This window comes from Peromyscus eremicus, chromosome 16_21 (assembly GCF_949786415.1).
Source record: "Peromyscus eremicus chromosome 16_21, PerEre_H2_v1, whole genome shotgun sequence".
Taxonomy (NCBI): Eukaryota; Metazoa; Chordata; class Mammalia; order Rodentia; family Cricetidae; genus Peromyscus; species Peromyscus eremicus.
The window spans coordinates 56767777-56790026 of NC_081432.1; the positions used below are offsets into that span (position 1 = coordinate 56767777).

The 22250-nt window shown below is 44.8% G+C and overlaps 1 protein-coding gene across 1 annotated transcript in view; it reads left to right on the forward strand.

The window, feature by feature from the left end:
- The window catches only part of Adgrf5 (adhesion G protein-coupled receptor F5), a 97353-nt gene that overhangs the window by 22441 nt on the left and 52662 nt on the right, over positions 1 to 22250 (forward strand). Inside the window, exon 2 of the mRNA XM_059282071.1 lies at positions 19481 to 19606. Coding sequence (XP_059138054.1) covers positions 19481 to 19606 — 126 coding nt within the window. The remainder of the gene's footprint in view (positions 1 to 19480; positions 19607 to 22250) is intronic.

The window sequence follows — 22250 nt, forward strand, 5'->3', positions numbered from 1 at the left end:
TTATCACAGTGGCAGAAAGGAAACCAGGATATTTGGGCTTCCTTTAACCTTCTTTGATTTGGATTTTTCCCCTGCTATGCATGAATCTTTGCCTCCTATTTGTCTGGTAGCTTGGGCAATGTGGCTGTTCAGTAGTCATGCTAAACACGTTAGTAAATTTGAAGGAAATTAGTTCCTATCATAAAGGACTGTTTTTTTTTGGGGGGGGAGGGTTCATGGAAAATGATGAGGCCCTGAAAAGAACTAAGAATATTGGAATGGGCAGAGGCAAAGCATCTTTAAGGGTTGAACCTAGAGTCCAGTGTCTGTAGATTACGCTCACTGTCAGTCACTGCATACATTATGTGCTGATACACAACATCTGCCCCAGCATGCACCATGAAAGAACTAAGGTGCTGGACCAGAATGCACAGGCATTACCATGTAGTCCTCAAGAGGGAAAGTATAGCTTCCTTCTATACAGATATCTTCCCAGGCCAAAGAACACCCAGCTCCTTCAACACCTTGCTCTCCTCATGGTACCAGGGCAGGAGGGGACTACTGGAAGGAAGAGTCTGTGTCAAAGGTAGTTAGTTACCCAGTAACTGATGCCATGTGCATCACTGCTGAAGTATGTGAGTGACACATAGGTCCAGCCAGCATTTTTTTTCCCTCCAGGAATGATGTCACTTCAGAGAACCGGAAAGTGTATTTGAGGGTTCAGATCAGCTTCCCCCAAGAGGAGGTTAAGAAGGGTCAAGTGAGGGTTGCTGCTGGCAACTGTAGAGAGCCACACCTCAAGTTTTCCTCTCCCAGGAAAAGGCAAAGAAAGGAGCAGAATCCAACGCAGCTTTCTACTTGCGGTGTGTCTGGGATTGCTGGCAGAGGCTGGGGTTTTAGTGGAGGCACAAAGCGGCAGAAAGAGGTTGTCAACCGCATTCAGCCGGCTTCTAAGATGGAGGATATGGGATCTTCTACTGCAAAATACCACCACTCTCTGAGAGATTTAGAGTAGCGACCCTTAGAAGAATGGGTGTGTTAAGAGTGAGTGTGACGACAACCTTGGAGGCTGCAGCTGAGCACGTATGTGTCCAAAGCCTTCAGTGTAGGCTCTGGCAGACTCTGTATACCACAGACAGCAGTAAAGCCGTTCATGTGCTATGAAACAGCTTAGCTGTTTGCCCTTGCCTTCTTTGCCAAAACATAGGTCAGCGGCAAAGATGTAAAGATAGTAAAACAGAGCTGACCCTGGGCGACACTGGGTCAAAAGGCTTGCCAACACCTGGTTATAGATGGAAAAACATGGGGCTGACCCAGGCAAGAAGTAGAAATGGGAATGTTTTTCCAGTAGATTTGCATGAATTTCTTTAGGTAGACTGCTTTGGGCTGGGATTTGTGGTGAGGTATTATGTTCAAATGGTCTTTTCCAGGGAATTGGTGGTCATTGTCTCTTCTCTCGGGGACATGATTTTCTAACAGAAGAACGGTAACCAGAGACACAGCAAGGTTGTTAGGGTTTGGGTGTGGGTAACCTGGAAGTATGGAGATGGCCACTGAGATAGCTCATTTGGAGGGAAGTCAAGGATTTCATTTTGGACACGTACAGCCTGTGGTCCTGTTGAACTTCCGGCTAAAAATGGTACATAGGCAGTTAGGTATATGGGTCAGAGTTTCAGGTCCATAATAGGGACAGACATTTGGGAGTCATTATACAACCATTCAAACCAAAGTGGAGATCACCTCAGGATATGTGTCAACAGAGAAGCATTCCAAAGTTGAAGCCATGGGACAGTTTGCTGAGAGGAGGAACTAGCTGTGAGAAGTGACATGACCCAGCTTAATTTCAGCAGCTTCTTCTTATTATTGATCGTCTACTGCATTCCACTCCTATACTAGGACCTAGGCATAAAATAAATCTAAAAATAAAATAAATCTAAACATACTAGTCCTTGTCCTCTAAGTTCTCATAGTGAATGCCTTAAACTGATCGTTTGCCTGCAGAGTGGTAGCAGCAAAGACTCCTTTGAGGCAGCGTGAGATGAGGCAGAGTGAGGGTAGGGCTGTGGGGGGTTGGGGTTGGAGTGAGGGGGTGGGGGAGACACCTGGCTCAGGATAGGAGAGTTAGGAAGGTCTTTGGAGAAAATAACACCTGTAATCGTAAAAAGAAAAAGTAGCATCTTGGGTGAAGAAGAGTTGATCAGAAGAAGATGCCTTGGTCCATACTAGAAAGTACATGTTGATTGCAGCTGCAATTCTTGCCTGGGAAAGCAGGAGGTCTCTCTTTATGAAGGTTACACCTGGCGTGTGAGGCAGCACTTCTATTAACAAGGATGGGTAGCACAATGGATGGATTATTTACTCTGGGTGTGTCCATAGTTTGCTTGCAGAGGTTTGAGTTCAACTAATCACCAACTGCAGCATTCTAGAATTAAAAGAGAAAGGTGTCTCGGTGGTCAAAGTCACCAGGTGGCTGCCACAAGGCAAGGCAAGGTGCTCGTCAGCAGCGAACTCTGAGCCGCAGTCGGGACCATGTGGCAGTCCCATTTCCGAGCTGGCTTTGTTTTCCCTGTAAAGTGTATGGTGAGCACAGAGTGTTCCTAGTGACGACAGGGGACTGTGGGCAGGGGGGAAGGAAAGGGAAAACCACTTTGTCAATGCTCCATTCCACATCAGAGAGCAAACTGTAACCCAGCCACAAAAGCAAGTGAGCATTGTGGAAAAGAAAGACTTGCCCAGGAGCTCCCGCTGATAGCAAGCTCTTTTTTCAGGCAAAAAATACCCAGTTCAAGCTATAGAATGCAGCTGAGAGCGTAGATGTGGAATAATACACTATAGGACCTCATGCTCTTTATGCCCAAACACAGTCTTCTATATTTTTTGGTTGAATAGACTTGAATTCGACCAAACTTGGATTGAACATGTTCGGAAAATTCCATCTGTGTTGAACATGTACAGACCCTTTCTGTTCGTCATTATTTTCTAAACAATACAGAATCATAATTATTTATGTAGCAGTTACATTACATTGACTATTGGGAGTAATAAAAGTGATTTAAAGTATGTAGGAATACACGTATAGGTTATATGTGAATGGTATGCTATTTTATATAAAGGACTTGAGCATCCTTAGACTTTAGAATCTTCTGGGACTCCTAGAACTGGCCCCTGAGCGATGACGTCAGCTAGCCTTTGTCTCCAGTCTGATCTCTGCTCACCGTCTGCCCTGCAGAGGTAGCATCATCAGAAGAGGAGGTGTACAGGGAGAAGGGGGCAGAGTGGAACAGCGAGAGAGACGAGATAGAAGGAGACTTCATGTCTCCAGCCCAGGCCTCTAAACTTTCTATTTATCAGTTCGCGCGCGTGTGTGTGTGTGTGTGTGTGTGTGTGTGTGTGTGTGTGTGTAGGGGTGTGTGTGTGTGTGTGTGTGTGTGTGTGTGTGTGTGTGTGTGTGTTTTCCAGGGCATGAGCAGAGGTCAGAGGACAATTTTATAGAGTTGAGTTTTTCCATTTACCTTTATGTGGGCTCCAGGGATCGCACTTTTATCTTGAGGTTTGTGTGGTGAGAGCATTTACATGCTCATCCATCTCCCTGCCCCATCCAGCCTAGGACTTCAGCTCTTCTAAATGATCAACAGTAAAGCCTGCAAATTTGATATGTTTGTTTTGGTTTGGTTTGGTTTTTCAGGACAGGGTTTCTCTGTGCAGTTTTGGTGCTTGTTCTGGATCTCACTCTGTAGACCAGGCTGGCCTCGAACTCAGAGATCCGCCTGGCTGTGCCTCCCAAGTGCTGGGATTAAAGACGTGCACCACCACCGCCTGCCTTCGATATGGTTTTCATCACAGTCCCACACAGTAAAACTAAGTTCCAATACCATCACATGTATCCATGTGACTGTATGAATAGACATTTGTAGGCTATGATTTGAATCCTTATAGTCGGATTCTGGGGTCCTTACCCTGACAGTACATGGTTTTCTTTAATATTTGGGACCATCTGGGATTGCTTTTTTCCCCATATAGATTCCTGGGCCCCAGCAGGACTTCATTCAGCAAACTTTGTGTGGATAGAGTTTCAGAAATTGAACAGCATTTCCCACACACAAAAGAAGTTTAATTAATGACGACATACCACTTCCCATCTTTATTCCAACCCCAGGCAGGTCACAGAATCTTCTCAGTCCCCACTGTCCTCTCTTGTGAGTTATGGGCAGGCAGGACTGTTTCCAGTTCAGAAACTGTGACTGTGATTGCAATTTACTCTTAAAGCCTGTGGTGGGAGCTCACCGGCTAGCCCTCTCCATGTCTCTCTGTCTTCAGATACCTCTGTTGCTGAGAAGATGTTGCAGTTGTCATTGTATTAATATCATTTGATCTACAAATGGTCAGTTTCCCTGGGAACTAGATGTCCCCTACTGTGATGTGTTCGACTCACAGGTCTCCCTAAAGCTCTGGTCAGGTCTCCAACCTCTCAGATATTTTTAGCTTCTGACTTCTTGGTCTTGGTAGAGATAAGGGGCTTGTGGGTAATTTTAATTTTCCTTATACAGTCTAAGATCCCAGTCATGCCTTGACAGCTTCAATCAGGTATCCTGCACCACTCACTCGTAAGCTAACCCATTTCTGGCTTGCACTGTTGGTAACTTTTAAATTTTTTAACTCCCTTTGGAGAAAGGAAAGCAAACAAGTCTGTCCACTTGGTGGAGAGGCTTCTCCGTAAGAGGACCTGAAGGACTTCCCATTGGGTGTGAGGGAAATTGCACACGCCATCCGCCATCCGGGGAAGTGGACCAGGAAATCGCTTCTTGTTTTTCAAAAGGCAAACGAGGCTCCGGGGGATGGCTCCGTGAGGCTAGGAGAAGTGCAGTACGGGGAGGCTAAACTTGAGCAAAGGAGTGGCCGGTCCTGTTCACAATGAAGCCTGCCTGGCTGTTCCCTGACTGTCTGTGAGGTTCCCCAAGAAGGCTGCGGGGCCAATGGCCCCGCAGTGAAAAACAGAGAAGCTTCTAGACATCTGCTGAGAACAGGCGCCTGGAGACAACAGTGGTAGACAGGTAACAATTTCTTTCTTCTTCTTTCTGTAGTCTGTGCGCCTTTGCAGCAAGACCTCTGGCAACCTGAGGCATTCTGACATTCCTTCAGTGGCGTCCCAGTCATGGTAACTTAGATCACTCAAGATCATTGGCTGCTGGAAGTTCCCAGCAAGGCCGGCTCAGAGGGTCTCCCTCTCGTTCACCGGGATCCTTCAGGATTCTCTCTTCAGTAGAGATTGCTTTCCTGAATCCTCCCAAACTTGTCAGGAGCACTGCTGAGCCGGTACCTGTCCTGATAGCCACGCAGCGGTGGTGGTGGCCTGGAGCAAGGAAAGGTTGCCCTTGAGGAGCTGAAGGAGTTCACAGACAGTGCTTGGGTGGGGCAAAGAGACCTCCTGGCCACGGCTGAGGGGAAAGCAGCTTGTGTATTGCTCAGTAAAAGTGTGTGGGACCAAGAAGCAGTCAGACTTGCTTTGAATGTTGTAGAAAGTAGGGGAAATCTCTGTGGTGTATGGTTTTTGCTGTTGTTGTTTTTTGTTTTAAAGAAAACCAGGCTGTGCAATTCCACCATAGCTCTTTGTCCTTTCTAAAGGGCCCAATGCAGTTGTTTGTTGCTACTGTTTCGTTTTTATTTGAGACAGGGTCTTGTGTCTTGCTACATAGCCCTGGTTGGCCTGGAATTTGCTATGTAGACCAGGTTAGCCTCAGACTTGTGATCCTCCTGCCTCTATGTCCAGAGCACTGGGAAGACGGGGTGAGTCATTTTTCTTCTAATTGCATAGGAATACAAGGATGTATTCTTACTGTAGAAGACTAGCTCTTGACAGTTTTCAAATATTATTACCACTACAATACATGCTTTTTCTCCTCTCCCCCACAAATTATATCGCCACGTACTCTATATGGTACCATTTAAAGGCTTATTTTTTGTTTTCCCTGGCTCTTAGAGTAAGCCAGGATGGGGTCTCACACATACTCAATGTCACAGTCTTGTGATGATACCTAATATCTCCTCCACGGAAGGATAACGTGACTCACAAAGAATGTGCACAGCTCACTAGAATTTAGAAAGTGTGAAACAATAGTACATTTCTTTTTATTATTTTGTCATTTTGTGTTGCTTTTGGCTCTGGTACTTAACACTACTTAATAATATTAATGACAGCTTCTCCAGGGTGAAACGTTAACAATTAGTAGTTTGGGCATTTCCTTTGAAGGACATCAGAGTTAGCCTTCTTCTAGAAATAAAAAGGGGGAACGATAAAGAAATTAACTGGCTATACAGATCGATCAGTCCTTCGATAGCTAAATGGTTGACCCAGGGAGGACTGGGTGAAGGCAGGGAACATTTGATTTTTACTTGGTGGATCATCTTCCAAATATTTTAATCTTCTGTAAAAAAAAAAGGCGACCTTCTCTCTTTGCCCCAACTCTGTGTGATCTCTGTTCCCACAACAGGGGTGCCAAGAGATCCACAAGGCTGGGCCAGAAAAGTAGCTAGGTAGAGAAATGCAGGTGTGTTTCAAAAAAGGATGTATCCCTGAGGAAAAGATGAGGGACGGTGTGCCACAAAGGCTAAGGACCAGGCTTTGGGATAGACACTACCACTTTCTGTGTGAACTGGGTATATTGTGTAATGTAGCTAGGCTTTGGTTTCCCCCTTGTACAAGTAGGGGATAATGGTGGTTTTCGTAAGATAGGATCATAAACAGATAAAACGATAAAAGAATAAGGAAAAAAATCGCAATGAACAAGTCCTCAGGGACTATAGAGAATGGGAGGGGCCTTCAGAAAGAAGAAACAAACAAGGAAAAGTGAAAAACCCCTGAGAGTAACAGCAACTCACTCAGTTGTTTGTGTGTATTTTCTTGATGTTTCTGAGACTTCAGAAACTGCACCCCAAAACCGAAGGTCGCTTGGGGCTGCTGGATCTAAGACTCTGTTTTAGGCCGTCTTGCTCAATCTGCCTTCGGCAGTCCCCTTTTTGGAGCTGATGCTAAGCTAATGAATCCTCTCACCCACTGCGCTGACCTCGGGGTACACCTGATAGCCCAATGCTGCACAGAATGCAGCCACATCACTGGGCACCACCTGGTGCTCAGTGGCATGTCAGGGCAGTCAATGCTCACACAGGCAACCCCCTTCTGAGTGGTGAGGCCGATCCACCTCCACTAGGTTTCTGTTCAGTCTCTTGTGTTCATATATAACTTCTGCATCCTCAGAAGACACCCATACCTCTTTCACCATGCCGCAGGTAAAGCTGATGTCTGGCGGATTCCTGTATTAGTGAGTAAAAGCTGAGAAGTACACTAACATTTCCAAGAATTCGAAAGTGAAGCTAACTAATTTGCCCAGCTTTACACAGTGACTTTCTGGTGGGTCTCTGAGATGAGAATTCAGATCTCTTTTCAGCTCTTCAGCCCACTTCTTAACTAGGAATGTGAAGATAAAAGATAACAAAGAATTGGCGTGATTATCTTGAGTCCATTAGCTCTGCAGCATGCTTTGCTGGGGACTGGGAAACTGCATCCCATTATTGCATCATTTGGATATTTGCAGACTAGAATATCTGCTGTCAGGTGCTGTCATCCCAGGAGCTTCCCAAAACCAGAGTGAGGTCCACACACTTCACTGTCGCAGTTGGATCAGAACCTTTCTGGAAGGAACCTGTGCCGTGTGTTGTTTGTTTTCAATCTCCCCAGTGGTTCTGTTATGTCCCCGAGGCTGAGAGTGGAAATCTTGGCTGTAAAGGGTGGAGTGGTTAAAGTGAGGTACAGTGACATTACCTGGTTATGGTTCTGAAAATCTGGGCCTGTGCCCAGCTGTGAGCGCTATGAGTTAGAACCCTGGCAGGCAAGGATGGAGAGGACGATCCTGTCTCCACCCAAAGTGGCATTGTCTTTCCCATTTAAACTGGAATGACCCCACTGACTTGACACAGATACATTAGCGCCTGCTTCTTGCAGACCTTGCGGAGTCTGATTAAATGTCCTAGTAAACAGGATATGCTCAGTTAAATGCATGAACTGGCTGTGCGTGTGCACACCGTAAATGCACAAGTGATTTACCAGTGTGTTTCAGTTCACGTTGTTTAACTCTGGTCACCACCCTCAAAATAACTGAAAGCTTGCTTATTTCCTGAAAGATAGTTATAAAAATAAAGACTTTAAAGTCACAGCCTGGAGAATCAGGTGTCCCAGAACAGCTTGCTAGGTTTCACAGGATTAAGAACGCAGGCACCCTTGTCCTGTAATTAATTCCTTTAGACTCTTAACATGAGCTGAGTTGCTAGTATTGAGAATTTGGGTGACCTGTGTTTATGGAGTGCTCACTGTGTTCCAAGCACCATGAACATTGTTTTGTGAAGATTGCTCTTTTTTTTTTTTAATTGTGCCAACAGGCCTGTGTTATTGTAATCTTTATTTTATAGAGGAGCAAATATACAAAGGTTAAGTAAATTGCTTAAGGAAAAAAAAACTAATGTGTAATAGAGTCATAATTACATTTCAGGCCGTCTGACTTCAGAGTTTGTGTACTGAATTATTGGGCCACACTCCAAAAACCACAACACAGGTGCTAAGAGATCCACAAGGCTGGGCCAGAAAAGTAGCTAGGTAGAGAAATACAGGTGTATTTCAAAGAAGGATGCATCCCTGAAGAAAAGAGGAGAGGTGATGTGCCACAAAGGCCAAGGACTCAGGCTTTGGCTTTGTGCGCCACAAAGGCTAAGGACTCAGGCTTTGGGATAGACACTACCATGTGCTGTGTGACCTGGGTGTATTGTGTAATTTAGCTAGGCTTTGGTTTTTCCATTATACAAGTGGGCGATAATGGTGGTTTTCATAAGATAGGATCATAAAGACTAAGTGAGCCTGATGTGTGTGGGTGTTTAGCCTTAAATCTAGTCTGTAGACGTGCTTGATAAAAGGTAGCGGTAGTCATTGTTATTGAGTAATTAAAAAAAAGGGAGGGGCCCAAAACAATGCCCCAAGCTCAAAAAGGAAGAAAAATAGCTTCGCAGTGGTCAAGACCCATATGAGGAGACACTCAGAGGTGGCAATGCATCTAACCCACGTTTGCTGTTAGTATTTGCACCATGTTTTGTAAAGGAAGTCACAGTAAAAGCTTGTGAGTGGGTCTGTCTATATCCAAATATCCTGGAGACAACTTTGGCTGAGCTGGGTTTGCGTTAGGTTTCGGTGGTTGGTTTGTTAGATGTTGCCGAGGCATCCATCCTCAGGACATCTGAAAATGTTGGAAGTGCTTGAATTAGATGCAGTGGTGATCTAGAGGAGAGTTCCGCCAGAAAAAAACTTAACAGTTGCTACTGTGTAGGATGTGTGGTCAGGGAAAGGGGGAGGGGCATTCAGGAGATTACAGCCACCATCCAGATGTGACTGGGTAACATCCAACCCCCTCAAAAAGGAACATGAGCTCCTCCGAGAGTGTCATCAATTACCTAGTAATTGCTTGGATGCCACTCCTTACCCCTGTCTGCTTCTTGTGCCCAGGAATAACAGTAGGGCTGTGGGCCTGTGTATTTGGAGAACAAAGCAGCAGAAATCGAATCCAGAAAGAGATGGTTAGGAGAGACTATGGACGCACAGAAGACAGCAGATTTGATTCTAGCTGAGCCAAATTTACACCCAGATGGAGATGGTACAGCTAGAATTATGTACCTAGTGTTTAGCAGATAGGCCAGGGTAGAAATAAAGCTTGGACTGTTCTCACATAAAACCACTGTTCAAACTGTGGAACTAGACAAGCTCCCCAAGAGCAAAGGTGTCAAGGTAGAAAAGCCAAACCGGAAGGAGAGGCATTTGGCAAGACTCCAGTTCTGGGGGTTGTGGTGGATGAGAAAGGAGAGAAGCAGGGGAATGGGGTTAGGAGAAGGGATGTCACAAGGGAGGGGACACAGGTAAGGAACCAGAGGGAGCCCCAGTGAGACACATTGTCAAGTTCTTTTTTTGTAAAATACTTAAGATAATAAGCTCTACAGTCACATGGTCCAGATTAATACATCTTGGAGCATTAAGGTCTTATAGTTACACCTGGAGAGAAAAATGAAATAATTATGTTTTCTTTTTTGGTTTTGTGTGGCATAGTTCTTATCATTAAAATTCAACAGTATTCATAATGGGAGAAACAAAAATGTAAGAGAATTAAGATCATGACCAAGGGTAGCCAGACCACATTGTAGGTGGTATGGCCAGGACTGGAAGGAGCAGCTTCTGAAGGCTAAGATGGCCCTGCAACGATGTACATGCTGGAATATTTTATGTGTGTGTGTGTGTGTGTGTGTGTGTGTGTGTGTGTGTGTGTGCATTCACACATTCCTGGAGGCGTGCATATGCATGTATGAAGGCATGTATGTTGAGGATAAGTGTCTCCCTCTAGGTATCTTCCTCAGTCACTCCCCACCTTATTTTTTGAGCCAGGATCTCTCATTAAACCCGGAAGTCACCAATTTAGCTAGACTTGTTGGCCAGCAAGCCACAGGGATCCTTCTAGCTCCACATAGTGTTCTAGAAGTTTCTGCTGAGCCTAGCTTTTTTACGAGATGCTATAGGATTGAATTTAGGTCGTCCTCTTGTGTGCACAGCAAACACTTTACCAACTAGGCCAGCTCCCTAGCTCAACATGTTGAAATATTTTAAATTACATGACAGACCACAACAGTTCTGATTTTCCACAATCCAGCAATGGAATAGTTAAGATCAGGCCCAGCAGAAGACTCCAGACTGCAGGGTTAGCCACACATGATTAGTATTATTTAACTACTCACCCAACAGCAGTAAACCTCCAGAACTGTGAAGCTTAAACCCACTCCTTCTCAATCTAGCCCTGTGGCCAACCACGAGGCTACCCCTGTCTGCAGTTGGAATGTCTACTTGACATTGTTCTCTCTGGTGCAGGGAAACCCCTTTCTGTGAAACATCGAAGCTATGAGATAGAATAGATAAGAGTTCAATTAGGAACTTCATGTTTTCTTAAAGATGCTAATCTCCGCTTGAAGGTTAAAATCCCCCGGTGACTTACAAGAAGGCAAGAAGCCTAGAGTTATCAAGAATCAACACATGTGTAGTGTGTTTTGGAAAACTCCATCCCATTGTGTACAAACAAATGCTCCTCTGTAATCAGATAGTCTCCGAGCTGCTGGGACACAATGCTACCACAGAAGCTTATTTCAAGGCAAAGGAAAATTAAATAGGAAAAAAAAATGTTCTTCAATAGAATCTTTTAATTGGCATTGTGTTTTCTGTTTGTGTTGAATAAATATTTACTTTATAACCCTGCATGTGCCAGGGATGAGTCACCGTATTAAATAAGGTCAACAGAGATAAGTCTTATCGACTCCGCTGTTGTAAATACAGGTCTGTTGAGAGCCTCTTAAAGCTACACTTAAGGATTTTGAATCTGCACTTCTGTAGTTCTGGAGGGAGGTTACATACGAACAGCATCCCATCCTTATTGTGTCCTCAACTATCATGCGGACGAATGAAGACTTCTTATTTATTTATTCATTTTTGTTTCCTCTTTGTTTGTGTGTATGTGTGTATGTGTGTGTGTGTGTACATGCACTTTCCCACATATGTGCAGATGCACACCCTCATGTGTCTATAGAGACCAGAGGTCAACACTGGTTGTCTGTTTCCATAGCTCCCTACCTTTTTAATTAATGTTTTTGACTCACTGACCCTGGAGCGCTCCAATTGGCTAGACTGGCGAACCACCAGTGATCCCCAAGGATACTGCTGTCTCTTTCTCTCTAGAGCTGGGATTATAGGCACACACAATCTTGCTTAGTTTTCTTACATGAGTGCTAGGGATCCCAATTCAGTTTCTGACATTTGCACAGCGAGCATTCTCCCCATTAACCATCTCCCAGCCCAAAAGTTGTTTTCTCTTTGTTTGCTTTCTTTCAATTCTGGGGACCAAATCTCGGTAGGGTAGGCAATTACTCTGACATTGAGCCACATCCCCAGTAAACAAAGAAATAATCTCGGAGTGTAAAGCTGCTCCTGAAATGAGGCGCTATCCCCCATTGCCCATCATCTAGACAAGGAGCTTTGTTTTGTGTTATTCTCTCTTGTTGAGGTCATAAGTGAACATACTATTTTTAGTCTATGTCTTGATTTTGGTAAGGATATGTTTTCAAAAATAGTCTAGTCTCTACCCTAGGACAAGGACGTAAAAGGTATAAAGAGACAGCTCCTAAATTACTTCGGAAGGGTATAGCAGCATGTCTGGTTAGTGAGCCCCAGGCCACGTTGAGTTAGAGGCAAGGTTTCCCTTGATATCACCTTAGCGTAAAATATAATTTGTTCAATTCATAAAAAAGAGAGCTATGAATGCAACATTACCCAAGTATGCAGTACAGACTGAAGGGCCACCACTCCCTTGAGGCCATTGTAAGCAAATTCTCTAGTCCTGTGCTCACCATCTCTAATTCCTTACCTCCTACACACTCTACAACTCTTCCCGGGATGATTATCATCTCAGTACCTCAATGAGACCTCTGTCCTTGTTAAGAGACCATCCTGTCTGAAGTTCCAGTGGACACCCTCAGTCCCTCCTTCATGGACCATTCATCATGGACAGTGTTGACCACATCCCCTTTCTTAATGCCAAAGCTTCCTGGCTTACATCATTTTCTGCTAACTTGTTCATTGCTTTAGTTTTCTATGTTTGTTTTTGGAGACAGTCTCACATGTAGCTCAGGCTGGCCTTGAACTCAAGATCCTCATGCCTCAGCTTCAAAAGCACTGGGATTATAAGTGTGCACCAACATGGCTGGCCTCTTTCCCTTCCTGCTACTCGAGTCCCATTCCTAAATACCTGGATGCAATCATCCTCTTGGCCCGGAGCTGACTGTTTGGAATTCTGCTGAACTTGGTTCCAGCCTTCTCTCTCACACGACTCTTTATGAAATGTTAACTAATCCTGTGGTTGAAATTGTCAGGTCTGCCTAGCCTGGCTTCTGTTCACCTCCCAGAATACCTGTCTTCTGCTCTTTTAATGTCCAGGCACTCTGACCCATTTATAGCTCCTTAAATGGACTGTGCTTTCTCCTACCTCAGGGCCTTTGCACATGATGTTTTTAACCTGGAACCTCTTCTTCTAATTCACCCTCTCACCCCCCCCCCCAACCTAAAGATAATAAACACTGTACCTGGGACACCTTCCACAGACCCAAGATTGGGTCAGGTCCTACTGATGGGTGTTTTGTTTTTCCAGAAAATTCAGCATACTGATAAAATGATCCACACTGGATTTAGGCTTCCTACATTTAAATTCTTACTCAAAAGTTGTTTAAGCCCTGTGTGACTCAGTTAATTTTAGATCACACTGTTAATTAGAAAGCATACCTGAAACCCTTCAGTGAGATTGTTATAAAGATGAAGTGATTAAATATAGTTGGTTCGCAGCATTGGGTACATAACAACTGCTCAGGAACTGTTAATACTACAGGGACCTGAGTAACTGATTATTTAATGACATCTGTCTGCTTCATTAGACTCCAAGCTCTATGGAGACAGGACCCACTCTCTTGGTGACCGCCACTTCCTTGAGCCCAGCAGAACACCTGGCACTTGTCAGGACCTAATAAATGGACACATGAGTAGATGGGAGAGGGAATCATGGCTTCATGGAACAATATATGTCATGCAGGCGGGAAGGCCCAGGGCCTGCATAAGTGTGTGTAGGTGTTCGGGGAATAGGACTATTTATAGCTGCGCGCATCAAGGGACTAGAATTAGGAGGCAGCCTTTTCCTGAACATAGTGGGTGGGTAAACTTTGAATGTACAGTGACTGCTGGGCCTATGAGATGAAGATTAATGAACCAAGTAAATGGCAGGATTATCTTAGTTTGCCAAACTCTTAAAATAGTTTGCTGATAATTGTTACCCTCCACCCTCAAGAATGATTTTTGTTGGACTTTTGCTTTTGTATGAACACTGGAAAAACTTCTTGCACTATTTTAGATATTCCTATATCAGCTAACATTAGTAGAAGAAATATGGGGAGTACTTATTAAATACATTATTAAAAAATAAAAGCCAGGTCATGGGGGCCTTGGGTACCAGTGAGAGTACTTTTATTTTGAAAATCATTAAAAGCTAAGCAGAGAAGGCCTAGAGAGAAAGGTGCTTCAGAAAGACTTAATCTTGGCCAAAGCAAAAGGGTCACAGCTATTGTTGACATGGTACACAGGTCAGGAAGGGAGGCCTGGGCCAGGTCTCACATCAGAGGGGGTGACTTTAGAAGTTAATCTGTAAGATTGCATCTGAGATGCAAAAAAATGTAAGGAATTGTACATGTTTCAAAGTCACAGACTTCCCAAGGCCAACTGCTGTAACTCAACTTGCAATCATTGAGTCCTGACAAATCCTTGCCTTAGTTCATAAGAAAACTCTGACTCAGAAGATAAAGTGGCCTGCCCTGCATCACACGGATAAATGCTGGCAATATGAGGCTAGAATTCATGTTTCAGCTGCCTTGTGCATTTTGAGAAAATTTTCTATTTATTATTGTTGCTATTTCACCAAGAAATTCGATTGGCTCAAATGCCCTTTCTCTGGTGGACAGGTCTCTTGGTAATCAATTTCTCCACTATCTGGTACCAGCAGTGTGGCTCTGAGCCCTGAACAAAGTTTCCACTTCTATATCTGGAAAGTAAGTAGGAATAATTTAGTAGTCTCACCAAGTTGTAGATGGTGGAGGGGATTAAATAAGACAATCCTCCTTTTTTGTTTTGTTTTGTTTTGTTTTGTTTTTCGAGACAGGGTTTCTCTGTGTAGTTTTGGTGTCTTTCCTGGAGCTCGCTCTGTAGTCCAGGCTGGCCTCGAACTCACAGAGATCTGCCTGGCTCTGACTCCCGAGTGCTGGGATTAAAGGCGTGCACCCGGCAAATCCTTGCTGTGGGATAATGCTTTTTGTACACTGGTTTAATAAAACACTGATTGGCCAGTAGCCAGGCAGGAAGTATAGGTGGGATAAGCAGACAAGGAGAATTCTGGGAAGAGGAAGGCTGAGTCAGGAGATGCCAGCCCACTGTCCAGGAAGCATCATGTAATGGAACACAGGTAAAGCCACGGAACATGTGGCGACATATAGATTAACAGAAATGGGCTGAGTTTAGGTGTAAGAGCTAGTCAGTAGGAAGCCTGAGTTAATGACCAAGCAGTTTTAATTAATATAAGCCTCTGTGTGTTTACTTGGGTCTGAGAGCCTGCAGACCAGATGGGACACAGGAAAACTTCCAGCTACAAATCCTCTTATTTCCAGAAATGATATCTCGATGTGTAGCTGAGGCTACCTTTAAACTCGTGGTCTTCCTTTTATTTTCTGAATACTGGAAGCCTTGCACTATGGTGCCCAGAGGGTATCACCCTTACAGAGAGCTTAACACACACTGGGTTGTGGTAAGCTACCGTCATTGCTAGGGATTGTCATCTCTATCACCTCCTACAATTATCCAATGTCCTATCCACATGGCTCACCAGGATGTAGGGAAATATGATTAGCTGGGTTTTTAAGAATCATCAGTAACTGCTTGAGTTCTGACTGTCTCCACCCCTAGCTGGTTGTGAGATAAAGTTAGCCCTAAGCTTTAGGAACCTCATCTGAAAAACCAAGATGGCTGAGTGTATTTGGTGAGGGGCAGATGGGAGAACATGGGAAGGCAGAGCTGTAGGGAGTTTACCACGCCAATCATTTCAAAAAGAACCCCACAGTGGCCCTGTTGGGAGCATCCTGGCGTCCATGTGACAGTCCACGGAATTATCAGACAACCTAGATGTGACCATTTTATGATCAGGAGTTGAACTCGGCAAGAAACCTGTTTGTTTTCTTCTCTCTTGCCATTTTCTCATCCGTAATAAAATCAGAGTTAGCCGGGACCGCTGGTGAGATTCTAGTAGAAGAGTCTGTCTTCAGTGTAGGATGTTTCTCAGATTTGGGCGAACAGACTGGAGCTTCACTGTGCCTTTCCTGGTGCATAGCCACTCTGCAAGAGACCGTTGCTATTGACAGGCGAGGAGCCAGACATGTCATGGTCCGCGTGTTGCCGAGAATAACCGTGACTTATTCCTGGAATATGACATCAGCCTCCACTTTCCTTTTATCTGATTCTTAAAACTTCATAGACAGGAAGACTGAGTCTGAGGTGACCGGGAAGTTGCTCAGCACGATGGGGTTAATCCTGGGAATTAGAGCACAGTTCCCATGATCAGCCAGCTCACACAAGTAGGTGGCTTATAGTAGAGTGTCCAATACGTTAATTCATTAAGAGGAAGATCGGGAATGACAACAGATAATTTTCTTGCTCCTCTGTGTCTCTTAGTCTTTGACCTTCACTTTAGGGATGTGAGAAGCAATATGCATTTCTAGGGGCATTACAACCAAAGGCACTGTGGCCACACATGGCCTTGAATGTGGGAGGCAGCTCCAGGTCTCAACTGGATCAGTGTGGATATTTTTGTCACTAGCTGAGTTGCAAAGCATCAGCTGGATTCCTCCTGGGTGAGATTCCTCCTGGGTGAGAATTCCTGCGAGCCAGAGGGCAGATGCGTTAGTGAGATCAGGGGCAAGGCTAGGAGGAACTGCAGCTTCACACATCTTCCCTGATGGAGTAGGAACCTCCATCGCTGAAGGGGTCTCCAGCTGGCACCGTGCTCCCTCTGACCAAGCCCCTGACTCACGACTTGCCAATTATTTGGAATATTGCTTTCCCTTCAGAGTAATGTTTTCTCCTTTCTTCCAAAGGAGGCCTCACCTTTGCAGTGTAGCTGACAGTTGTCCCTCAGTCCAGAGAATATTCGTAGGAAGAGTCCTGTCTCTTTGGGGACACACCACACACACACACACACACACACACACACACACACACACACACACACCGAATGAGTCAAGCAATATATTATATTTTTCTCCAAATGTCTCAACAGAAAGAAGAATGTCTCCTTTACCAAGAACAGTCTCAAAGGAGGCTAAGAGGTAGAGAGAGATAGAACTGTAATGGCCACTGACCTACATTAGTGCATCAGATGTGACAATTTAGGGACATTATAATTCACCATAACTCTAACACAAACAGGAAAGATTCACTGAAGCATTTGGGAAGTAAAGAGCAGAGCTTTACTCTAGTCCCCCACTCCCCCACCCATGCCTGAGTCCCTCCCTAGGCTCTCTAACTATTCTGTTATTATTTCTCACACCCCTGACTAATTGCCTCATTGTGGTGCGGACCAGTGTAGAACATACTCTGTTGGGACCTGAGAAAATTAATTCACCTGCTGAGGGAGTATCCTGTGGAGATACAGGATGGACTGATTCGTCTTAGAGATAGTTGCTATCAGCAGACTTCATCAGCCTATGCCCAGACGAAACATAAAGACTAAATAATGTATCTCTACGGTTCCCCTGCAGCAGATGCATCTGGCCTGTGACATCTAGCCCCATAGCTGAAACTGCAAAGCATTGTCCTAAAATCACTGAGCTGAGGAATTTAAAAAAGGCATTGATTGCCAGATGTGCCAACTGAAACATTTCACAATGCCCTGTGTTTCCCTTTCTCACCGGGGAAGAGGGAAAGGCAGTTGGCTCTTGACTGACATACAGTTCTTCCTGGCACATGGTTTGGCCCTCATCAGTGTGGCATCCTGAGCTTCTGGTGTTCTCTGCAGCTCCCTCCTGGCTGCCCTCTGCCCTCTTTCACTGACCATTGGGGTGACAAACATTGTTGTATTCACAGTGCTTTGATATTTCCAATTCTTTTCTCAGGAGCTCTTCCTGACTTTGAATCTCATCTGCATCTCAGGAAATTCTGAGAGAATTAAGGGAGGAAGTATAATGATCTCCACTTTACAGATGAAGTATTAGGGACAAGAAAGAGGAGATTTAGTCCAGGATACAGGTCACAATAATGTCCTAATCCTGGTCCCTAACCCAAATCTTCCATCTTCATCTGTGGCTCTTTTCAGTGACACACATCATGTGGGCATAGAAAACTCCAGTGAGAGGGCCAGGCAGGTGGCTCAGTGGGTCTCATGCCTGCTGTATTACCATGTTGTTCAATCCCTAGCACCCACGTCAATGCCCAATACAGTCTCCAGCATCCGTAATCTCAGCACTGGGGAGGTAAACAGGCAGGTCCTGGCCTGGATGACCAGCCAGTTGAAGTGGATAAGCTCCAGGTTCAATGAAAGACCTGCCTCAAGATAAGATGGAACACTAAGGATGAATATTCCTGACATTGACCTCTGACCTCCTTACGTGCATGCATGCATAGGCGAGCCAACCTGTGTGCACACTGCACGTGCACACAAAGTCAGAAAAGAAATGAGCCATTTTTCTTGATTCCTGGATGTACTTGGCTTGAGTTTATTGCTCCGATTTTCAAATACAAGAATGATTGATTTGGTTATAAGAAAGCTCCTATATGCAGAACCATCATCTCACAGAAATCGTTTAAAAATTAGCATGTCTGATAGAATACTTTATGGCATTAATATCATATATGTTTTATGGTATACCATGATATAAATAGTGGTATAAAGTAAAACTGGCATCTTTATAACTAAATACTAGTAAGTCCTAGCCTATTAATGTGGTCAAAGGGTAAACTGAATGGGTTGCTTTCAGAATTAAAATTTAAAAAATAGGCTAGGATAGAATAGGGTAGACATGAAAATATCAAAGTGCAGTGAATGTAGCAAAAAGCGAGGCAAGTTTCCTGAATGCTTTCATGGTACAGTCTATGTAGTGGACTACATGAAAGAGATTTTCCCTGTCTCTCTGTGCAGATCTTGGTATATGGGGTGTGCACAGGCCACGCTGCATGCACGGAGACTGGAGGACAACCCCAAGTATCTAGCCTTACCTTGTCAGAGGCAGGGTCTCTTTGACGTTCACTGCTGCGTACACCAGGCTAGCCGGCCGGCAGCTTTCGGAGATGCTGTTCATTTCATTTCCCATCTGTCCACAGCAGCTCTGGATTTATAGATGGTGCAGCCTCACCTGGCTTTATATGGGTTCTGGGGATGCAAAATCCCGTTCTCGTGTTTGTGCGGCAAGCGCTTGGCACACGGCACCATCTCCCAGGCCTGACAGTATCTCCTACTAAACGGTCCATCTCTTTTTTCTTGCTTTCTTTCTTCAGCCTCATTTTCTCCTCTCGTTCATTCATCCCACTCTTCTTCACATGTGCAGGAACTGAACCCCCAAACCTGCTACCTTTGTTTCACTTACTTGCATTAACACCCCCCAAAACCCCTTCTCTCCTCATCCTCCCTGACGTGTTTATGTCCCCACCGAGACAAAGCTTGTTGCTCAATTTGATTGTCTGTGCCCTTCCCCTCTATTGAAAAGTCCTGCGTGATGTGGCTTTCAAGACAGGGGGTGGCAACTCTTTCCTTGTTTCATAAATCAATTGCTGTGTCTCTACAGCATCCTATTTCCATTTCAGGCAAAACAACTCGAATCAGAAGAGATGAAATCGCCAAGGATAGCCGCGTTCTGCTTCGTGCTTATTGTGACCTGTTCTTCTGAAACGACGTTGAGCATGACTACGCAGCCCATTGTTCATCCTTCGGTGAGTAAATCCACACCTGCAGTACTTTCCCCGCGGCAGGTCTTTGATTTCCTGGTACGGTTGACATCAGAAAATAGCTCTTTTTAAAAATGACGGAGGAGGGGATTTTGAGGCGGCGCTTCAACCTTCTAGAGTCGGAAATCAGTGGTAGTGTCAGGAGACCACCCAGCTCCCTCACTAGACTGCCATCTCCATGTCCAAGCTGGCTGATGGGCTTCGTCCAGCCAAGGCAAGCTATAAATACAGATCAACCCGAACTTGTAAATTTACTTAAAACAGTCAACATAACTCGATTGCATGGTTCTTGACGGTAACCTCTGTAGATGACAACATCATGTTGCCATCTCAGAAATGCTGGGGACGCCCACTAGGCTGAGGCTTCATACTGAAGCTGGCAGTGATAAAGCAGATTTGGAAAGCCGAGCAGAAAATGTGTTCTCAGAGGACTTTACCTGAGTGTCAGACTGCAGCACAGTCTAAAATCCTTTCATCTCTGTGTGTGTCACAGTCAAAGCTTAGCATCGCCAAAGGACCACGGCTAGTGTCCAATATTCTTCCCCAGGAATAAAACGGGCCGTTTGTGTTTGGGAAGTCGGGAGACATTCAGTTAAGTAAAGGGAGGGACGCTTCATGCGGGATTCTTTATCCCACTTCTTACATCAGAGGCAATGCCATTGCTGGCTGGGAATAAGACATGCAATTCTGCATCTTCTCTTCATCTACAGATTCATGCGAACAGTAGTACCAATTTCCTATGATCGTTATGAGAATTAAAATAGCTTATGTTTATAGCAGGCATCAGAATGTTCTGTTTTAGTCTATATATCACTATTGAAGTTTTAATAATTCCAAGGTAAATAAAGGCTTGTCTTTGAGACTGGAGTTGGATTCAGGGAGTATAAGTTATTCACATTTAGTGTGCTGTAAGTATTTGATCTTGCTTTCGGCATTTTGTTTCATCACTGTGTTTCTTGGCTTTCTTGGTGCTGTAACAAATACCTAACAAATATCTGACATGGGGAACAGGAAAAGGAAAGCTTTTGTGCTGGCTCACAGTTCTAGAGACTTTAGTTGCTGGAGGGACGGCACAGAAGACCACAGACGAGCATCTCAGTAGCCATGACGGAAAGGAAATGCTCATGTCTGGCTGCTTTTCTTCTCTCCCCTTTCTGCCCATCCCTGTTGCCCCTGCATTCCCTGCTGCCCCCTAACGTAGGGATGACGCCAGCCGCACCAGGGTGGGTCTGTTTGCAGGCAATCCTCTCTGGAAACGCCTCTGCGGACACAGGTGATCCTTGATCCAGTCATGTTGACGATGAAGATTTACTGTCTCAATTAGTTTACGTGCTTTTTTCATTTCCCCATTTCAAGGTTTTTTGTTTTGGTCCAGATTTTCTTTGTCTTTTTCGTTTTTCTCTCTCATCACTTGGGGCATGCACATAATATGTCTCTTCTCCCAAACCTTGGTTTGCGGGGTGCAGTCGAGGCGGGAGAATGAGCCAGCCTGCTCATTAGATTGAGGAGGGAACGTTTGCGCCTGCACAGCACTGGTTACTCAAAAGACATGGTGTCTCAAGCGAGAGTTTAAGGGATTTCCACATTGAGGTTGGCCTAACCTCTCTTCCAGAAGTGACCCCAGAGATCACACTCTCAATAACACCCTGGTATCACACGTGCATTGAAGTCCAGCTCTGACCCACATAAGCTTCAGAGATTTTACTAATTTTCCTCATATCTTTGAACCTATGCCCTCTGTATAAAATGAGAATAAATAATATCCCCTTCTCCAGCTTGTTGTAAGGATCATACATATGCTCCTTCACTAGTTCACAGGCCAAGGGCTTCTGAATTGGTCCTTATTGGTGATGTGTGTTGCTAGCCTTCTGTGAGGAATCTTGGTAACGTAGTTCCAAGTTATCCACTTGGAAGCAAAAGGTTAGTTAGTATTCTAGGCTAACAAAACGAGTGAGTGGCAGGCTCTGGTGATGGGGGCTGAGATGTGGGGCAGCTGGACTCTCGGGTAAGCATCTTATTTGCCTTTTGTCTCTTTAGATTTCCATCCCCACCTTTCAGGCTGGGGAGATGGCTCAGTTGCTGAGCCTTTCCTGCTCTGCAAGAGTCAGGACCCAAGTGTGATCCTCAGCATCCATGTGAAAAAGCCAAATGTAGTAGTGCATGCTCATCATTGCACACAGGGGGAGGGTGGAGGCAGGAAGATCCCTGGTACTGACCGCTAGCTGGTCCAGCCACATTTGATGAGTCTCAGGTAAAAAAGAGAAATGCTATACCAAAAACTAAGGTGTAGATAGTAACTGAGGAAGGCATCTAAAGGTAACCTCTGACATCCATACATACATGCAGACACACACACACACACACACACACACACACACACACACACCACCTCTCATTCCTGACTGATTACCCTCTCCAACTTCAGGCCACCCCACTTCCACCAAAATTGTTTAGAAAGTCATCTTGTATGGAAGGTGGGGCTCTTCCTGGTATTGGTGGCCTTGTCTCTTCCGACTGAAGCTCTGCCATCAGGAAATCCCCAGTGATCGGAATTGTGGCTCAGAGCCTCATCTGGAGAACTTTGCAGAGGGTGTATAGACAGATCCAAGTGGGAGCTGTTTTGTCTAAC